This window comes from Xenopus tropicalis, chromosome 2 (assembly GCF_000004195.4).
Source record: "Xenopus tropicalis strain Nigerian chromosome 2, UCB_Xtro_10.0, whole genome shotgun sequence".
Classification (NCBI taxonomy): Eukaryota; Metazoa; Chordata; class Amphibia; order Anura; family Pipidae; genus Xenopus; species Xenopus tropicalis.
The window spans coordinates 147,603,835-147,624,974 of NC_030678.2; the positions used below are offsets into that span (position 1 = coordinate 147,603,835).

Here is a 21,140-nt window from a genome sequence, read left to right on the forward strand (position 1 = left end):
TTTAGTTGCCACATCAAGTAGCTGCTACTAGTAGCTCCGTGTTATTCCACCAAAGGCTGTAGCTGTAACTCGTGGGTCCCAAGTTTGACGTCTCTTCAGGATAATGCGGCCCCTCCAGCCACAATGAAAGCAAAAGTCCGTGCCAATCATGTGCCACAGTTTGGGAACCAAGGGATTTTGGTAACCAAACCTCCTTTTTATCCAGACACACATCAAAAATGCATTTCTAAAGTATCCCTAAATGTCCTGTTACACTGATCAGCTGATGGACTTTGTTAAAGGAAAGGGTACTTTCATGTGAAAAAGTGGCAGAACTGTGACCTTCTATTCAAGTTAACATTATTTTTAAAAATACAATGATAGTCTGTATAGGGCTGACAATAGAAGGCTCTTCAAATTAGGCAAGAAGCAATAAAACATGGGCACAAATGGGGGAGGAGGAAGAAAAAGGAGAAGAGCGCATAATACTGCACAGTAATGGCAGGAAAGGCAGCAGGGAGATAGGCTTACAGATAAGCACCTTACCCAGGCTATATAAACTGCCAGCCACTGCAGGACTTTTCTGTTTTTGATTAAAGCCAAAATACAGTCTTTTGTATAATTAAAGAAAATTCAGATGTGAGTAAATGAAGCATGAATTAAAACTTGTCTATGTTTTTCTAAAAAGTTGAAGTATCTGTTCATGATGTCTCCACTCTTGAAACAAAGGAGCAGAAGCTATTAACAGAACTGGAGAAGAACCAATTTCTGCAACACTGTTTCAAGAGTCAGACCCAGACAGCAGATAAACAAATACTTTTCTGTTTTCTGTTTTCTGTTACAATTGCTTATGTGAATAACTTTAAAGAGACTGAAAAATGCAAAAAATAGTTTTGGGGTTGATATTGTTATTGTTTAACAGGCTGATAAAAGCTGCCGATGGTTGGCCCATGTATAAGGGCCCTCAGACAGTCCTACCCAACCAGTTTATGGTTGAATATTGGGCAGATATCAATCAGGCAGTTATTCAAAAACCCTGCTGGGGCGATGGCCTGTATCCCAGAGTTGATCGCTTGGCCTGGGGGCCATATAAACGGATCAACTGAATATCACCCACCTCAAGGGGAAAGATCAGGGAAAGATCTGCTCATTTGGCAACCTTGCCAAACAAGCAGATCTGGCAGCTTAAGAACAATTTATAGGTCTAGCCCTCCATCACAAAACAGTGTAAAAAACCTCATTCCACGGGTAACAGTGTATTTCTCACAAAGTCTAAAAGTAAAAGCTATTGGGGAGCATCTTACAGAGATTTATGCACTATACCAGGCACTATGAGACTGCTGTAACCCACACAGCTCTCTAGCCCAAAGAGATCTCTTTCTGCTATACAGTGTGGTGGAATATGTTGGAGCATTATAAACGAGGGTTAATAAACATAATTAGGCAATTGCTTCAGTAAGAAGGATGATGTCTTCCCAAAAGCAGGCGTGATATCACTAGGGAGGATCTGGAATGCATATGGCTGCATGTAAATCATGCACTACATACTGTAGTCATTCTTCTATAAATTCCCTTTAAATTCATATTAATAGGAAAGCTGACATGTAAAGGGACGTGAATAGTTTGATGGTCGTATACAGTGGAATGCTTAAACAATAAACTACAATAAACAGAGCATCTTTTAGACAAGGGAGTAACCGGTTTTAGGCTAGGAGAAAGGTCATACAATGTATGGATTGTCTTTCAGAGGGGAACTGTCCTTTAAGTGGAATCCCCCACACTGTAATGGGTGCTAAAGTCTTTGTTTTATTTAGGTGGCTATGTTTTAATATAGGAAAGGTTTGTTTCTGTACAGAAAACCTGAGCAGCCAGTCAGAAGCCAGCTTTTTCTGATTTAGCTACAGATATGGGATCTGTTTTCCAGAATGCTCAGGACCAGGGGTTTTCATGGCACCATATACCTGCATTATTGGTTTATTTAGTCCTGCTATTAGGGACACAGAACCTGGCACACAGAGCCTAACTGTATACGCACAGATATCTTGTTGTTTAGCTGGAGTCATGGCTGGAAGGGTAATGATTGCTGCTATATTCCAGCAGTGAAGTGAATAGCATTTATAAACTACTACAGCCTGACAAGGGCTGACATTAAAGTCAGGAGCTGCTTTGGGCTCTTTAGGGTGGTGGTTCCAGGCTACTAAAAACACGGTGATTATAGCACCCACAGTAGCCCCATTTGCTATGGACCTTAGTCCAAGTGTGACCAGGAGAAACCTTCTATCCTACAAGTAACTTTCAAAATGCACTAATTTTAAAGGGATACTGTCATGATTTTTATGGTATACTTTTTATTTCTAAATTACACTGTTTACATTTACATAGCAAATAATTCACTCTGCCATTTAAAATTTTGTTCTTGAATCAACAAATGTATTCTTTTAGCTGTAATATTGGTGTGTAGGCGCCATCTCAGTGCATTGTGCCTGAGTCTGAGCTTTCAGAAGGAGCCAGCGCTACATATTAGAACTCATGCCTCTCAGCTGTCCTGCTTTATGCGGGAGAGTCCTGTTTTTTGCGCCCTCTCCCACAGTCACGGATTCATTTTTACATGTCCCACGTTGCCTGAAGTTCCCCACTTTCTGCTCTTTTTCCCCACGACGTCACACTCTCGTCTCGAGAGGGAGCACATAGCATCTGCAGTGCTCAGTTCCATTATAACATTCAAGTGAATGCAGAAACTGCGGGTGCTCCCTCTCGAGAGACCAAAGCGTGATGTCACGGTGGAGAGAGCAGAGAGTAGGAGAATTTATTGTGAGTGCTCGTCTCTGGCCAGGCTCAATTCTCCTGCTCCAGCTATTGCTTTTTAGTGTTCATTCCTTACAATGTAAATCTTTCTTCAAGCACTGAAAATTTCTTATCTTGAATGCTCCATGATTTGGTTAAGTTCAGGGAGGAGGATGTAGGGGGGAATAAAGCTGAGGAAAGGAGGCTTAATAGAATGCTAAAAGCCCAGTGTATGAAAGTGTTTGAAGAAAGTTTTACACCATTGGAAGTGGAGGGAGGAGGCATAAACACTAATGGCAGGACCCAGATGGAGGATTGACCCTAGAGGGGGGTAGTCAAAAAGCTGAGGGGGGAATGCATATACGTGCGTCAGATATTTTTGTCCCTCTTTGTGCATTTCAAATGTTGGAATGTATGAGAACTGCTTTCAAGTAACCTATTCTTTCTCCTACTCCCATGTAACTGGAGGAGTCCCAAGCCGGACTTGGATTTCTTACTATTGAGTGGTATTCTGATATCTACTGTGACATTTCAAAATTAAATATATCTGTGCTTTTAAAAAACAGATTTCAATGCAGGATTTTACTGGAGAAGCTCTATTAACTGATGCCTTTTGAACAAAAACATGTTTTCCCATGACAGTATTCCTTTAAAGTCATGTGTATTTGCAGGTGAAAACAGTGGCAGTTTATCCCTTGCTGAACTCTGGGCCTGATTGTTAAAGCATTGCAGTAATCAGTTCTCCTCCAGGTCTGTTCATCAGCTGCTAAAGCATCTGCTACATTGCTTCAGGAGTCAGAGTGCAGAGAATATACAGTCAGAGCAGTACTACTTCAAACAGCAAATACATTTACAAATTGTAATGACAGATAGATGGATATATATATATATATATATATATTGGGCATTCATATGCAAAGCCAAAATGCAACCATGATTCTTGGATCATTTGTTGAAACAAAGCCATTTGCACACAGAGCTAATGGTGATATAGAACATGTCGGACTGGGTCACAAGTCTGCTACTGTACTCAGCTACAGTGCTGGACGTACCAGGGGCCAATTATACAGCATCAACAAAAACTGACCCAAATGACCAAAAAATGTATGTGTGGCCCCATGCCATTCCCTGAGCTGCAATTGAATGCAAAGTATTTGGGTTATGACAGACAGATCAGCAGAGCTGGAAAAGGGACATGCACGCCATGATGCCCAACCCAAGGAGGCCCTGATTTGGAAAGCTTACAGCATCTCTAAAGGAAAGCCTAATTTCCGCCATCACACTTTTCTAAGTCCCTCACCAGTGGACAAGCATTATGGGAGGTTTCTACGGATTCTGTACGGCTGGAACTGTGAAAGGACAATGGAAAGATGTTCAGCAGGACCACAGGCGGAAGCGATAAATAGAGAGATACTCTGCATGATTCCAAACAGGAAGCTCTTCATTGCCTTTGCATTGCTCCGCTATAGGAAGTTGTTCATGGCCTGCACTCAGTCACAAAGCAACAGGAAGGGGTCTATCAGCTGCTGCACTGCAGGGATGGAAGGGCTACAATAATAGACATCAGGGTATATTTACAAACATATGGGCAACATTTTTGAAACTTGAATGCTATCCACAAAAGGTACATTGCTCCCATACACACGGCTTACATCAGTGGCATAACTAGATGCTACTGGGCCCCACAGCAAATTCAATTTAGGGCCCCAAAATGTTGTTAAGCTGACCAATGCTACCAAGATATATTGCTAATTGCAAGATATATTGGCCTTACTGAGCCATCTACATTTCTGCCCCCCCCTGCAACCATAGGGTCCGCTTACTCTGTAGTTATGTCCCTGCCTTACATTGCCTCGATACACACATCCTACAACTTGCCTGTGGCATCAATGAACCCACTAAGCCTCCTGTCATTATTTAAGGGAATTGGTAATTTACTGGTTTAGCTGGTAAAATACCTAATGTGGGCATGGCCGGTTTTACAAACTTTCCAACAATGTCAGTAAATTTGTAATACCCTTAAGATGACCCCCTAGCCCACCTCAGTTCACCATTGGCCCCTGCGTAATGGCTCCAACCCTTTTACATCACTGCCTCACCCCTTTCGTGCTTGCCCCCCACTCCCACTGGCCGGCAAAAACAATTTAGAAAGGTGGCAACCCTGGGCAAGTGCAAAGCACAGGGCATAGAGGATAGAAAGACTTGTCTTGCACTTGGATCCATTAAGTAACATGCTAATGCCATTCTTGGTGTTGGGTACTGTAGGTGAGACCATCCTCAGACCAAATAAAACCAAGAGGAAAAAATGTGCATCACAACTTGCATGGCTTTTTGCATGGTTAGCCATATGGATCTTTGCCCAACTTGGCTACCTAATTTCTGTGCAAAATCAGGCTGATCTAATTTCTTTGAACATTGGCTCAACTATTGTATCATAATAGGGGCTTATGTAGAACTTTTGTGAGGGAACAGGTCAGCAGTCCTTGCTTCAGTAGAAATTCGGCGGATCCCTTGCCAGACACTGATTGGGCAAGTTCATTTGCCATTATGGAGTAAGTAGGCAGCTGTTGTTGACCAGTGTATAGTCAGCTAGTATCTCACCATGTCTCTACTGTGGATTCTTCTAGGAGTTCTCTAGGCCACTGAGCATCAGAGGGGTTAGTAATGTCAGATAGGTCCACCCCCCCCCTGCTGATCCAGGTCACAGCTTCACAGACATCCTGTTCCCACCATGGGCTGAGCAGCATTATATGATATCCATACACTGAGAAATGCATGATAACGGGCCCTACAGGCCTAGAGCCAGGAATATCCCTGTGCATACACAAGGCCTAATATTATGCCAAAACAGTGGACTGTATTTAAAAGGTAAACTGGTCCCACAAGGAAAAAAAGTTATTTGCAAATATAACTGCTCTTTAAAGCAGTGTCTACATGTCTCTTTCTGTTTTCTGCTCTGGTGGTTCTGACTCTCAAAACAAGCTGGCTGATTAACAGACTTGTGAAGAATTATGCAAGGCTTACTTCTGCTCCATTGTTTCTAGAGTCAGAACCAGCAGTGCAGAAAGAGACAAACTGTTTTTTTTTTTTGCAACCACTGAAAATCTGTAATAATGGTACATTGGAAAGTTCCTTAGAATCAAATTCTCTTTTATTTGGCAGAACAGAATGGTTGAGTTTATATTGTCTTTAAGTTACGAAGTTGAATGTTAAAACTACACTGGTGGCCATTTATAACTGGAAAGTGAGAAGTCACGGAGTCACTACACCCAAGGAAGGCTGCCCACAGACGTAGCACAGAAAAGAGCCCTTTTATTTGGCTTGTAAAGCAGGTTCTGTTATAAGGTGTCAGATCTCAGCAAGTATTCCTGGGCTTCTGGGTCTCACAAGTGCCCATAAATAACTGCTTGCTAAATGGCTGATTAACTAGGGGATTATTTATGGCAAGTGGCTGCCGGCACCAGGAAGGGATTTTCCGCTTCTCTTCCTGAAAGTCACCATGTTGGGGTGGGAATTACTAGAAGACAGAGCTAAAGAGGGATGGGGGGCTTGTTCTATGGTTTGGGAGCAGAAACAAACCCCCACCTCCTTTCTGTTCCGGATGTCAGTATCTCGATAAGAGAAGAAAAAGCCATCCCCCTGATATAATAGGAATGTGCTGTCAGATCCCAGCAGCTGGAATACAGGCAAGGGGGAGACTGAAAGGAGAGACAGAGAGAAATGAAGAGGAGGAATGTGAAAGAGGAGGGTAAAGGGGCAGAGTTCAGAGGGGCCAATTTTAGATTTAACCCTGTAAGTACCACAAAAAGCCACATACCAATTTGCAATATACACTCTTCATCACTTCAACAGTTCAAAGTGCAAAGAAAGACTTACAAGAGGTTGCAAAAGGTAAAGACCACTGAAGCAATATCAGGTTATCTCCTTTATTAATGTTCTGCTCCATAGACACACTTACCGTAACTGCCAAACTGCTTGCAATGGTGCTCCAATAAAACAGCACCACCCAGAGGCTGAATTATCACGACTTCTCAACTGATCAAAATCATTTCCCTTTAATCACTAATGGATGGGGGCAACCAGAAAAAGGGGTATCATTAACACAGGAATGGGGCTAATGGGGAGCGCAGGAGGTAAAGAAGAGAGGCAGTTGATCTATCCATTTACACTCTAAAGGTGACCATACAAATTGCAATACGCTCATTTGGTGAGGTTGGCAAACAAGCAGATCTTCTTGTGATACAGGCTGGAGTGAGCAGATGTCTAACATAATGGCCAGAACACTACTTCCTCCTTTACAACTCTCTAAGCTGTTAGCTCTCAGTAACCCATCAGTGACTTTAGGGGGGGCCATATGGGACATAACTGTTTAGTTAGTTTGAATTTGACAAAACTAACTGAACAGTTATGCCCCATGTGGCCCCCCTAAAGTCACTGACTAACTAAGGTTAGAGAGCTGAAAGCAGGAAGTAGTGTTTTGGCTATTATGTTAGATCTGCCCACTCCAGCCTTTATAGATTACATTTTTGCCCAACTAACTATATTGCAAATATATTTTATTTTGCGCAGTCTGTATACTTTACCCAGTTTCATTTTTACACTGAACTGTTCCCTTAAGATTATAAACTCTTTGGTACCCAACTAGCAGGTACAAGTGTCTGAGAGACAGAGGTGGCTGACCATGGCTCATCCTGCCAGTGAATGGCACAGTTAATATCAGATCCGTTCCTAGTATACTGGAAACCAGCACATTTCCAGTCTATATGTTAAAATTTACTTTAAAGTTATCCAATGGATTTGGCAGAAACATATGACATTCTAATGATTAATAAACAGATTGTTTTGATAATCTTACTATTATGCAATTAACAATGCTGCTCGAGCTAGACCCTCAACTCACAAACATGCTGAGAATCTCTTGGCTGTGATGGGTACATAAGAAATTATAAGAAATGGAACTATTGCCCTGTTAAACAGCAGCTAAGGACAGACCCAAAAAGTACAGAACCTTGATCAGCCCAGCACCCTGATATTCACACAGACCCCTTCTGTCCCCTCTGTTTGCCTGATGTTTCCCACTCCCATCCCTACTTGCCTGTGCCTCCCCTGGTCGTGCTGCTGATCCTCGCTCCTCCGCTTGCCTGGCTCCTTCCTTAGCTCCCTGAGGCTCGGTGCTGGCAAGGCGCACACTGCTGCCTGGATAATCGTGTCTCTGTGCTGTGTCCCCACGCCTGTATCATGGGAGTGGGGTTACTGCAGGAATGGTAGTGGGTCACTGCCCTCAAGTTCTGTGGCTCCCACTCTTCATTTTTCTATTAACCTTTAACACAGCAATACAATCCCCTGCCCGGGCCTGGCTCTGATCCAGTGGTCACACGCTGGGTGCTGCCGCGCTCCATATTCAACCACTATGTAATCAGTCACTATGAGAATTCACTTACTGCTGTACAAACACTGGCATAAACAATACAACAAATCTGATGACTATATGGTTTAGCACCAAAATATTTTTCTCACATGAAGTCAGCAGGGCTCATTTACTAACAGAGATGATAACTGCACAAGTGCAGCTGCTAATAGCAACCATGCACCATTAGATTAAAACCATGTACAAAGCCATGTACAAATTAAAAAATTAAAGCAAAGATCTGGTCGTTATTGTAGCACTTACATTTACAATTCAGCCCCAATGGGCATATTCAGGAGAGAGAAGCACTTACATTATGTGCTGCTAATTATATGCTGCAGTGTATACATACCCCTGCTTGATAAGTTTCCAGTCTAGGAAAGCTCCTGGAGGACTTGCAGAACTTCAGCAAATGACACAGTTATAGAATTAAGCAAACAGGAGAATTACAGATTTATCAACACTTTCATTGGGGAATCATTGGCTGGGCGGCAACTCTACTTCCAAGGGAAGCTTACACTGAAACAGGTTGGCAACCAATTGAACCGGGAGCTTGCATGCTAAATAATTGGTAGATGCCCACATCCTTCACAAGATCACAAGATTTAGGACATGGCTTTCACCTGAAAATCAGAGCATTTGTGAGAAAATGTTTCCCAGTGGATACAATGCAGCCATCAGGTGAGCACCAACCATGGCATCTCAATATAAAGGACAGAGAACACGACAAGCTCCAGGTGGCATTATTGCTGTTACCAAGTGTCCCCTCAGGTTACACCCTAACAAACCAGGGTTGCAGGTCATGGCAAACACTTGAATAGAGATGGGACTACCTTGCATTGGAACATTAGGCAGATGCAATGTCTGTTTTGACTCTATCATGGACTATGCAAGTGCAAGGAACAAAGCCTGACACAAACTGCTGTTACTGTACCCTGCAGGTGGGGCTGTAGTACATACAGCCATTGTAGGACATCACAAAAACACATGCAGGCAGCAGCCTCCAGGAAAGTGAGCCACTCTCCAGCACAAAGCAAATTCTTCAATGTCTACCCATTGTTATCATTGTGTAGCTGCGGTGCAATCTGTCTTGTGGTTACCTGGATAAGCATATATGGCTTTTACCTATGGGAAAAGAGACCCCTGAATATACAGACCATTTAGCAAATTGCATTTATTTCCTAATAAGCTTCTTGACCAATCCTGCCCTTTTCCATAGATCTATAGGGCACAGTAATGCAGATCTATACAGTTTTTGTTATGTTTTGGAAAGAATCTGGGATTCTGGGAGGGCCTGGGAACTAATCTTGTGATTCCCCAGAAGTGAACAAACTATGGAAGAGAGTTTTCCTCCTTTGGGGACACTCATTTCACAGGTCTTTAGCCCCAGCTGTTAAATGCGGTAACATAATCCCAAACTGCAGGGAACACTCATTGGCGCCTTCTGGGAGAACATCTGGGAAACACAAGAATGCAGCTTTCAAACAATTCATTCATCTCATTATTAAAAGAGGAATCCCAATGGGGTCATTTTGGCAATGGTGCGTAAGGGGACGGTGCTGGATTTCAGCAGGTTGAGCTAATTTAGCACTTGCGTGTATGAGATCTGCCTGTCGGTAATCTGCTCTGGCACAAACCTGGCTGAGACGGAAGAGTAGTAGGGAGCTCTAGAGCAGGGACAGGCAATGCGCCACACACACTCCAGCTGCAGCATTGCTGACACGCCATACACACACATTCCCAGGTTTTTCTGGGTGTTATAGTTCTAAAACAGCTGGACAGGACTGAATTTAGGGTTAAAGGAGGGGGGACCAATATAAAAAATAACTTTTCAAGGCAGAAATGTGGAAATGAAGAAGTTGCAGAGCTCTGGCTGTTGCCAAAGAAGCTAGGGGGCTGCAGGGATGGCATCATTTATGCAAATAATAAATTATTAATCAGTTGTTGTCAGAGTAATAATATTTCAATATGAACTTGCCTAGAACTCCAATACAAATGACATCTTGCTCCTACCCATCAGCCAAAGTTCCATAGATTACCTGTAGCTTAGGTATGGGCAGCCCTTCAGATGCATGACAAGCCCAACCATCACACAGATAGCTGAAGTTTGTCATATGTTGCTGTGAGTTGTAGGTCAGCAGCTTCTAGGGGATGTGTTTTCTATCCATCCAATAACTGCTCTACATCAAATTGGTGCACAGAAACAGTAACCTACCATAAGTTATTTGTAGGAATAGACTTCATTTAAGTACAGCAGATACTCCATGCTAAAGGTTCTGGGGCGATATATATATAATAAACCCCAGAGCTCCTGTAGAGCAGTCAGGGAGAGTATTATACAGATCTTGGGGGAGCAATGATAGTATACATATACTGAAGAGGTGACTGACATCATGGAGATGGCTAGAATGACTACAGGGAGTCTAGGATTTAGGGTTGGCACCTTTAACTAATGGCAAAACCAGCCAGTACAGAACAGGAACATTTCCCAGCCCTACAGAATTATTCCATGTTAGCACTGAGGAAATTATGAGCAACAGTCAGCCCATGATTCATACAATGGGCCCCAATCTGATACTGCATCTCTGCCCAAGAGCTGTGCCCTTAATGAAGGAATTTTTCTTTAGTTGCCCGTACATGGAAAGAAAATGTTACATACCCGATAATATCTATTCATTTAAGGCCATCATCCTATCTCCCCTTCTGGATAAAATAAGCAGCCCCTTCCCCTTCAACTGTTTAGAGTAAAGAGACAGGAAGCTTACAGAATGTTATGTTTTATGTAGGATGATAGAAGGCAGTGTATACAGAGACACAGCCACTGCACCCAGCTCCTTCCTGCAGCACCCCCACAATTAACTAACTACTGTCAATCACGTCTCAGCAGGAAAACTCCAAGTGAAGGAGTACTGGATCGCTAGGGAATCACACTGAAATCCCTCCACATTTACTTTTCCTCTGCTCTATCCTTTAGTTGAAGACACATGGAGCATTTACTGATACTTGTACAGGGTTAATTTCTTACGCAGGAGGCTTGTCCAATCAGAAGACTTACAATCACCCAGCTTTGCTAGGCTGTAAGGGAAGGGGCAGCTTGCCCAAGCGAAGCAAAGAGTAAATATCATCACCAACAACCTCTGGCCCCCAACACTGAGGCATCAGGATTTACTGGGGCTCATCTGCATTCAGTTCCTGCTGTTCTTCAGCCAACTCCAGGCAGAAAATGAATGCAAGCATCTAATTGGTTGACACCAGTTATTGCCCAGGTGCAAATATGCCTTGAGTTTATAAATGCCCCTACTCTCAGTAAGACAGGGTTGGGTTGGGGCATGGGTTTGCTACTGGGCCCCTTCGCAGATTCTGGATAACCCAACACAAACCATTCCTTTTTAGAATTCTAGTCAGCTACTCATACCCCAGCACTCGCATCATCAAGCAACAACCCCAACACAAGCAATGCTCTGTGATACTAATAAGAACCTAACAACCCAACACAAGCAGTGGCCTCTTACATCACAGAGCTACTAATACCCCCACCACAGGTAACACTCCTACACCTGAGCTACATACCCCAACACAAGGAATGCTCTCTCACAACATCACTTCTCCTCCTGATACCCCCACACATGCAATGCTCTCTCACAAAGCTACTCAACCGCAGCACCACAATGCTCCCATAACACCACTAAGCCTCTAAAACCCCAATGCGACTACTAGCTCCTCATACCCCATTACCACCAACGCTTATTTCAAATGCTAACCAGTTCCTGTACAATATACTGAGAGAAGTGCTGTGAATTTGAAGGAGAGAAGATGGGGAGCTACTTGGGCTCTTGGAGGCACAAATCTTATCTGCTAATAAGCTTTGATGTAGCATTTGTAGCCTAATTTACATTTTAATATAGATCTGAAAATATTTTGTAGTCTTATTATAGACCTGAGGTTTAGGATTTAGTTTGGCCTAATCCTAAGGCCAGAAATGTTGTACATTATGTATTGGGTTCCTGTACCAGCCCAAGGCACCCACAGCCCTTTAGCAGGGAAGATCTGTGCCCCCAAAGATGCCCCAGTAGCCCCCCATCTTCTTTTCTGCTGATTCGCTGCCCATACTCTGTGCTGCTGTCACTTAAATGAGCTTAGGGACCAACTCACAATATCCTGTATATATAGAATATAAATGTCACAATATAAGGCTGATTAGTAAATAATACTGATAATTACTACATGGCAGCTTATAAACCAGTGCAGTTAGCATCAGAATTTAATAATCAGCCCTGTAGCATCAGTTTATATGATAGACCAACCTCATTTTCTACTTGAAAATTTGTGATGACTCCAAGGCTCAGCTTCTCAATAGATGCTCAGAGCACACTGAGCATGTGCAGTGTCACTGACACTTCCCCTGTGACAAGTTTGAAGCCCTGGATCATTGCTGCTATTGAGATGCTGAAACCTTAGGCTGGTGCAATAAGTTCAGTATATAAAGTATGGAAATAAGTTCAGTATATAAAATATGACTTTTTTAAACATATTTATTTTTAGGGTTTAGTTGTCCTTTAAGGCATCTGCATCAACAAAAACTTTCTTATGGAATTTCTGTTAGCAGCTAACTTTCTTTCACATGCTCAACTGCAAAGGAGTACAAACAGTAATGTCACTGTGATTCCTATAGCTACAATCGTTCCAATAAACCCATATATTTCTTAGTTACCAAATATTATGTGTCCATCCATTATAGCAATGGCTTATATAGAAACTACATGAACTCAAATCTTTTTAGGGACCCCAAAACATAAAGGTGCAACCATAGAGTGAAATTGCACATTAATCTGGGTAGCAGTTGGGTTTGTCATGTTCCTTCCATGATAGTTTATTGAGTGCATAAATAACATTAGACTAAAGATGTAACATTTATTATCCAATAGGAATGAAGTTTGGAGGATTTGCTCATACTGACACAAACACTGGGCATCACACTACAGCACTAGCAGTCTGGCGCTTAGAGCACTGTGTAGGGGTGAGGGGAGCTGAAATATACAGCACTTTACAAAGTTTTTATCCTCGATACATTCTTGCCCATTGGCCCTAAGCAATAGACAAGGAGAGAATTCAGTGAAATTCCATGAATCCAGAGTCCCAAGCTACCCCTGCTGGGATGTGAACTGGAGCCGGGGAGAGAGAGGGGGGCAGAGGCAGATAGAGACCCCCTGGGGATGGGTGGGCGCAGCAGGGTTTGGCACGTCTCATGATCATTAAACACCTTACTTTACCTAATGAATGAGCCACTGTTCTCTGACTTTCTCTCTCTCTCAAACCATTTTAGGTAATTTTGTCAGTCTACGGATCCTCCTGCCAGCTCCCTGCCCTGTGTGCCCCTGTGGCTGTGCACTGCTTGCATGGTATATTACTTTGCCCTGCTTACTCTATGTACCCCTATGCCCTGCACTGCTCTATGTACCCCTGTGCCCCGCACTGCTCCTCCACATACCCGTGCCCCGCACTGCTCTATGTACCCCTGTGCCCCGCACTGCTCCCTCCACATACCCCTGTGCCCTGCACTGCTCTATGTACCCCTGTGTCCCGCACTGCTCTATATACCCCTGTGCCCCGCACTGCTCTATGTACCCCTGTGTCCCGCACTGCTCTATGTACCCCTGTGCCCCGCACTGCTCCCTCCACATACCCCTGTGCCCTGCACTGCTCTATATACCCCTGTGCCCGGGACTGCTCCCTCCACATACCCCTGTGCCCTGCACTGCTCTATATACCCCTGTGCCCGGCACTGCTCTATATACCCCTGTGCCCCGCACTGCTCTATATACCCCTGTGCCCGGCACTGCTCTATCCCTGTGCCCGGCACTGCTTGCTCCATGTACCCCTGTGCCCGGCACTGCTCCATTTACCCCTGTGCCCAGCACTGCTCCATGTACCCCTGTGCCCGGCGCTGCTCCATGTACCCCTGTGCCCGGCGCTGCTCCATGTACCCCTGTGCCCGGCACTGCTCCATGTACCCCTGTGCCCGGCACTGCTCCATGTACCCCTGTGCCCGGCACTGCTCCATGTACCCCTGTGCCCGGCACTGCTCCATGTACCCCTGTGCCCGGCACTGCTCCATGTACCCCTGTGCCCGGCACTGCTCCATGTACCCCTGTGCCCGGCACTGCTCCATGTACCCCTGTGCCCGGCCTGCTCCATGTACCCCTGTGCCCGGCACTGCTCCATGTACCCCTGTGCCCGGCACTGCTCCATGTACCCCTGTGCCCGGCACTGCTCCATGTACCCCTGTGCCCGGCACTGCTCCATGTACCCCTGTGCCCGGCACTGCTCCATGTACCCCTGTGCCCGGCACTGCTCTATGTACCCCTGTGCCCGGCAAGCTGTAAGAAGCAGGCAGCCCTAATGCAGAACAGACACGCAGGACTGGCACATACCTATTACTGTGCCCCAATTACTGCCGAAGGGAAGCGCAATCCCGGGCAAGAATGGGGACCAACCCTAATTAGTGGGCGCCTAATAACTGCATCCCGGTGGCACCATGCCCGGTACCAATGCAGCCAGTAGCGGGTCCATGCCAGGCAGGGGCACACGGTGCCAGTAAAGATGCTGGGGGCTCCCCTGTAACAGCAGGGGGATCGCTTGTCTCATCAGATGGAACGTGTCATTAACCCATTCGGTGCTGACAGGCCAAGTCCCTAGTACTAAGGAGATGAATCAAGTTGTAGCCCTGTGGTGCGATTAAGTCTCTGTGCTTTTCGTGCCACTCGCCTTCCATCACTACAAAGTTTCATGGCTTGGGGATAGCGAATAGCAGAGCAAATGTACCAAACAAGCGGCCCCAGTATCCTACCTCAGTCAGACGCATGGTCCTGTCGGTGCGCCCAGCTGTGTGTCCCGGCCGCGCACAACTCCCCGCACAGCCCATGCAGCACAATTACATGACACGTCCCGGGCACAACTACCTGCTGCCGCCGCGCAGCAAAACAAACCCCCGTGTGTGAGCGCTGGGGAGCTACCGACAAGCCCCTCCCCCGGGGCGGGCCCAGGAGCAGTGGGCGGGACCTGCGCTTACAGATACGCGGCTTTGGCTCAGGAGGGCAGCGATATCGGTATCGGAGAGAATTTGATTTTTCTTTTATATGTTTTATAGTTTCCCCTTTTCTGGGAAAAAATACCGGCATTCATTTGATATTTTTTCTCTGTTAATAACATTGGCATGAAGCATCGCTTTACCTGCCAGGCTGGTACTCTACCCATGGGGCATACCTCTCTGGCACTTTGGAGCTGGATTATTAATGCAGAAAGCAAAACTAAGCTCTGCATTCAGGAACAACTAGAGTTACCAGATGTGGCCGAAATAAAGTGCCAGCTAAAGCAGGTGCCTAACCTTGCCTTCATGCTCAGGGCAAAAACTGGCAAATCTATGGGGTGCGTTTTTTCGTAATGATCGGTACTTTTGCAACGTTTCGTCGCCGTCGCGACTTTTTCCTATGTCCCATGATTTTTTCGTCGCCGTTACAACTTTATCGTATATTTTCCGCAACTTTTTCCTCACCGTCACGAAAAAATCGGATTAGTTTTTCCGCCGTTTACTATTGCTCAATACGAAAAAATCGCGACGGCAACGAAAAAGTCACGCAAAATACGATAAAGTTGTGACGGCGATGAAAAAATTGCGCAAAATACAAAAAAAATGCGACGGCAACGAAAAAGTCGCAAAATTTTCATTTCCAATCCAATTTTTTCCCTTCGGGATTTGGATTTGTGCATTAGTAAATGTGCCCCTAAGAGTTTCACATTGGACTCCCCCTGCCTGCGTACCCCCCAACTGTCTGGTTTACTAGCAGCACAGCCCACTGTCCCTGATCTCTCTTTAAATGTCCTGCGTTGCCCCATTCTTTGGCTCTTTCCCCCTGATCTCTGAAGATCTTTCTCTCCTTTGATAGATGGTGTGGAACACAGCTGTCTTTAATTTTGATACATCCATGTCAGCTATTGCAGTGCATGGAAAGCAGCATGGCAACAGAGAGAGGGCAGGAGAAGACAAGTTTGCAGCTTTCAATCTATTTTCTGCAGTGATCTAACTAGCATATCTAGGGTTAATGTGTTCATTGTCCATTTTCTGCAATATCTGGGTCTCTACCTCCAGTATTCCCCGCTGTGCTCAGCCAGCCCTTGAGATGTGCTTCCAGCCACCTATTTTTCTGGACTTGTGCAATAAACCCCAGAAAGATTTGGTTTTTTTTGGCAATAATGTCTATTTTTGGTCTAGTTTGTACATTAGTACATTTTACTGTCTGCTTAAGCCCCAAGTATTATTGTCATTTACTTGCTCCACTTCCAGCAGATTTAATGATTTCTCCTGTCTCCCAATTATTGCAGTTGTTACACCATTTATTGGCACGTCAGCCAATCCCCAGCTGGAGGTGCACTGGATATAAAGTAAGGGCCACACAAATGTTCATTCATGAGACTTGTATCACATAGAGGAGGCATACGCTGCCAAGCTTACATGCCAGTCCCGCTGTCTCCACCATAGTTAGCGGGGGCATGTAGCCATTGCTTATTCATTTCCAGACATTATTGTACTTATGCATACATTCCACTTAAATGTATTGTAGTCCTTTTTTTAATTTCCTTTAATGTTCAGCCGGGGACAGGAAAGGGAAACATTGCCGCTGGCTACTTGGCAACTATATGTTCTCTTTATAGTCTTACATTTTAGGTTTTTTTCCCTTCAAATTTTTATCATTTGCACTCTCAGATCCTTTGAACTGCATGTTTCTTATTGCAGGAAACCCTTTATCGTGCATCTCATTAACATCCCACGCTGTATATTTGTCAGGATTTCCATGGCACCTTCTTTAAGTGCATCTACTTTATTCAGAGCAACCCATACACATACGCTCTCTCTACACCACCCACATTTTATTCTCAGTTATGCCAATGGTCAGAGCAAGGCAATGCCTTGTTAGCAATGGCTGTTATCATAAGCCTGGTAAAGTCAAGCAAGCGTCCCATTACTGGGAATAACCACAATTATTTGAAACATCATTCCTAGTGATGGGACTAGGACAGGGGTGGGCAAACTTTTTGGACAGGGGCCACATTGACTTACATACGGGCCGGGCAGGCCAGGCCAGCATTACGCCCAGGGCCGCCATCAGAATCTCTGGGCCTCTCAGCTCCCCACCCCAGCATCCTCCCCAACATCCTCCAGCTCCCCCCCAGCATCCTCCAGCTCCCCTCCTCAGCATCCCATCCAGCATCCTGCAGCTCCACTCCCCAGCATCCTCCCTCCATCTCCCCCGCAGCATCCTCCATCTCCCCCCCAGCGACCTACAGCTTCCTGCGGGTCCCCCAAGGTCCATCCTCTAGTGACCTCCTGCTTCGGCCTGCTTCCTCCTTCTTTCGGTGGGGACTGTCCCCTGGCTCACTGCTGCATCAGAACACTTTTATATGGTTGCGCCCCGTGTGTACTGACGTCATGCTCATGCATGGGGCGCAACCAGTTCTTTAAAGGGGGCAGTGGAATCGGTGGGCCGGATTAAAAAGGCCAATGGGCCGGACGTGGCCCACGGACCATAGTTTGCCCACCCCTGGACTAGGATGATGGTTGCTCTTATTAGTGCAACCATAGATTCAACTTCTTCATGTGGACAGTGTGTCCCACATGGGGTACAGGAGGTACAACGGTCAGGGACCCAGTCATAACTGGAGCTTCAAATACTAATAGTTTGGACAGTTCATTTTGCTGCAGGGGACCTATTTTTAAGCCACACCCATCATTGGCGACAGAGGTGCCGCTATATCATATAATGACATTCTTGAGAATTCCATTCTTTCTTCTTAGGGACAGCAGTTTCTTCAAGACCATACAGGCAGTTTAATCAGCCTCTAAAATTAATCCTAGGTCCTCTGGAAAGAGGGTTGAAATGTATGATGTATAATGTCTGTTAAGTGAATAGTAATAATACACTTATTGGATCCCTTATCCAAAAAATTATTAGCTCTGAATGACAGGAAGGCCATTTCCCATAGACTCCATTACAATCATATAAAAATGATAGCCTTTTTCTCTGTAATAATAAAACAGTACCTTATATTTGATTCTAACTAAAATATAAATAATCCTTATTGGATTATAGATTATTATATATAGATATTATAGAAAATCTCCTTATCTGGAAAACTCCAGGTCCTAAGCATGATAGATGACATGCACTTGTAAAAAGGGGATATATTTTCCTTTCCACATGGAGTTTACAGGAGTAATGCATCAGAAACACCAGAAGCCCAGGGCTGTATTAAAGGTTTAAGCTGCCCTATGCTGCACGCTTCTGGTGGTAGGCAGTTCTTATTTGGAAGGAAAAAAATAAATAAATAAAAAGAATAAAATCATTTTGCCACCTCCTTTGGTCTCTCCCCTGAAGCTGCCAACCTAGGCAGTGGCATACGAGAGCCATTTCATTGCCTTATGATATACCTTCATCTTGGCTTTCTTCCCATGCTGTTGCCCATTTCACCTTTCTGCTATTCACGTGTTCATTTATTTTATCCTATCTTCCTGTAATTTGTTCCAGGGGTCTGGTTTTGGCATTGCATGAGAGACTTGAACCCCATAATATGTTTTATAGGCGGAAATTCGATAGGACCAGACACTAAGAGGATCAGTGATAGGAATGACATACATCATTGCTTGGAATCAAGGTCTATTTACACGCTTTGGGTTTATAGCTAAATAAGCAGGAACAAAAGGAAAGAGTTAGAAATTGCCAAAAAGCATCTGGTTCTGGCCAAATATCACCACCCTAAAATGAGTGTAATTGGATTAATGACTAACAGATACACTAACTGTCAGTGCGGCTTGGCTCTTTGAGCAACACAAATATATTAATGCTGTCTCCTCTCTGCAAGAACTGAACAACAGGCCCCAACCCTCACCATTCCCTGGGGATTTAACTGTAAAATCCTACTTTCTATCCGGGAGAGGGGGTACCTTGTAGGAGGTGTGGCCCCTAGGGGAACCCAACACAGCTACTTTTACACCAACCACCTAACACCTGAGTGCAAGCTAGCCAATTTTTGAAATGCCTGTTTACAGAATACATCTTTTATATCACACGAAGCAGGTTAATTGGCTTAGTAAATCTACTTTTTAAATAAACTATACAAATTTTCTATTTTTCAGCAAATAAGTACAAAGGGTAACCTTAATTATATGGAAGAATACAAATGGACGCTTAATTCATTCTAAATTGCACTTGAGCTGTATGAAGAGCCACTTATCTATCTTTAGACTTAGGTAGAACATCAACAAATGCTACACACGTACATGCTACACACCTGCTCTGAAAAAGGTAGTTGTTTATAACCAAAGAAATCCCTTTGGCTGCCTGGACTCTCATGTGTGCCCCTGCATTGGTTCTACAAGGAGCTTTGGCTTTGAGAACTCACAGATACCACCATGGTTTCACTTTGCTCTACTGTAAACAGTAACTACTAAGTTACCAGCACCCCCCCAGATGCTGCAGTTATGAGTCAAACAGACACCTGGGCCCCCTGGGTAGTGAGCCCTGCCAACATGGATTTTCCAATGATAAAAAAATGCCAATGACCATGCCCTTCATCTACCCAACCATACCCAATGATCCTAAACCCCAGCCTGCTCCCTCAACAACCTGTGAAATGCACCCTTATATCTCTTGAAGCCCCCATCTGCCATGGGACCCCTGACTGGCTTACTGTCCTTCTGTAGTGGCGGCCTTTACTATTTTTCAGTGTATTGCAATCTCCTTATTTTGATTCTGGGCAGGTTCCATGTTTAATCCAAGCAGTATAAGAGGGTCGGACTGTTCCATATCCAAACAGTCTGACTGTCATATCTGCAGTTTTGGTTTCTGATTTGATTTCAGCCCTGACCTTTCCCAGCAAAGCCAATGTAGTGAGTGGGTGAAGCCACTGGAATTTTAACAAGGGAACTTCAGAGAAAAAGCCAACAGTGTTTGGAAAGGTTTGTTTGTGTATGCCTTATGCATATTGCTGTGAATAAATATCCATAGATTTATAAAAGAAATATATATGTAAAAAGGGCATTGATAAGGGCTGAAAATTTTTGTACCATAAATACAGTGCCAATTTTACCTCCTAGAACACATGTCAGAATGAAAAGTGCCAGCTCCATGTATATTATTTCCATACTGTATACTGTAGGTGTTGTATACATTGGTGTTGGTTTCTTCTCTTCCATTCACTAAAATCATTATGTATGTATAAATATCTTTATTTATAAAGCACTACTTATGTACGCAGTGCTGTAGAGTAGTAGTGCCGTGCAGTATGAAGGAATATTGTATAGGATAGGCCTGTGCCTTTAGCAATAAAAAAAAATAAAAGTTAATTTATGACACAGACACCTAAGACAGCTAAGTGGCAGATGAGATTCAATGTTGATAAATGTACCGAGGGGTACAAGGGGTACCGGGTAATAAGCTATGTTTAAAAAGGACCACACATAAATGTTATACTATATCCGTCAATAGATGCTTCCAGGAGAAATGAGGGCACCCACTAAAAAATAACGAAAAGGAGGTTCCATCTTAATATTCAGAAAGGATTTTTTACAGCGAGAGCTGTGAAGCTGTGGAATTCTCTCCCTGAATAAGTCGTACTGGCAGATACATTATATAGCTTCAAGCAGGGCTTGGGTAGCTTTTTAGCATGTAAAGAAATACATGGCTACTGATCCAGGTACTGGTCCGATTGTCATCATGAAGTCACAAGGGAATTTTACCACATTTGATCACTTCCTGAGCACTGTAATATAGTGTTTAGCAGGGGGTGGATCTTCCTTTTTGGCATCTGTTGAACCAGGTGGATGTTGCACTGAGCCTGGGATCAACAAGCCCCAGTAAAGTTGCTTGCCTGGGATCAACAAGCCCCAGTAAAGTTCTTCTTATAGCACTTTCTCACT

The 21,140-nt window shown here is 44.2% G+C and overlaps 1 protein-coding gene across 1 annotated transcript in view; it reads right to left on the minus strand.

The window, feature by feature from the left end:
• Window positions 1-15,172, minus strand: part of tns2 (tensin 2) — a 71,550-nt gene extending 56,378 nt beyond the window's left edge. Inside the window, exon 1 of the mRNA XM_002936643.5 lies at window positions 15,018-15,172. Within this exon, the coding sequence (XP_002936689.3) occupies window positions 15,018-15,092 (75 nt within the window). The 5' untranslated portion in view covers window positions 15,093-15,172. The remainder of the gene's footprint in view (window positions 1-15,017) is intronic.
• Window positions 15,173-21,140: the final 5,968 nt, after the last annotated feature.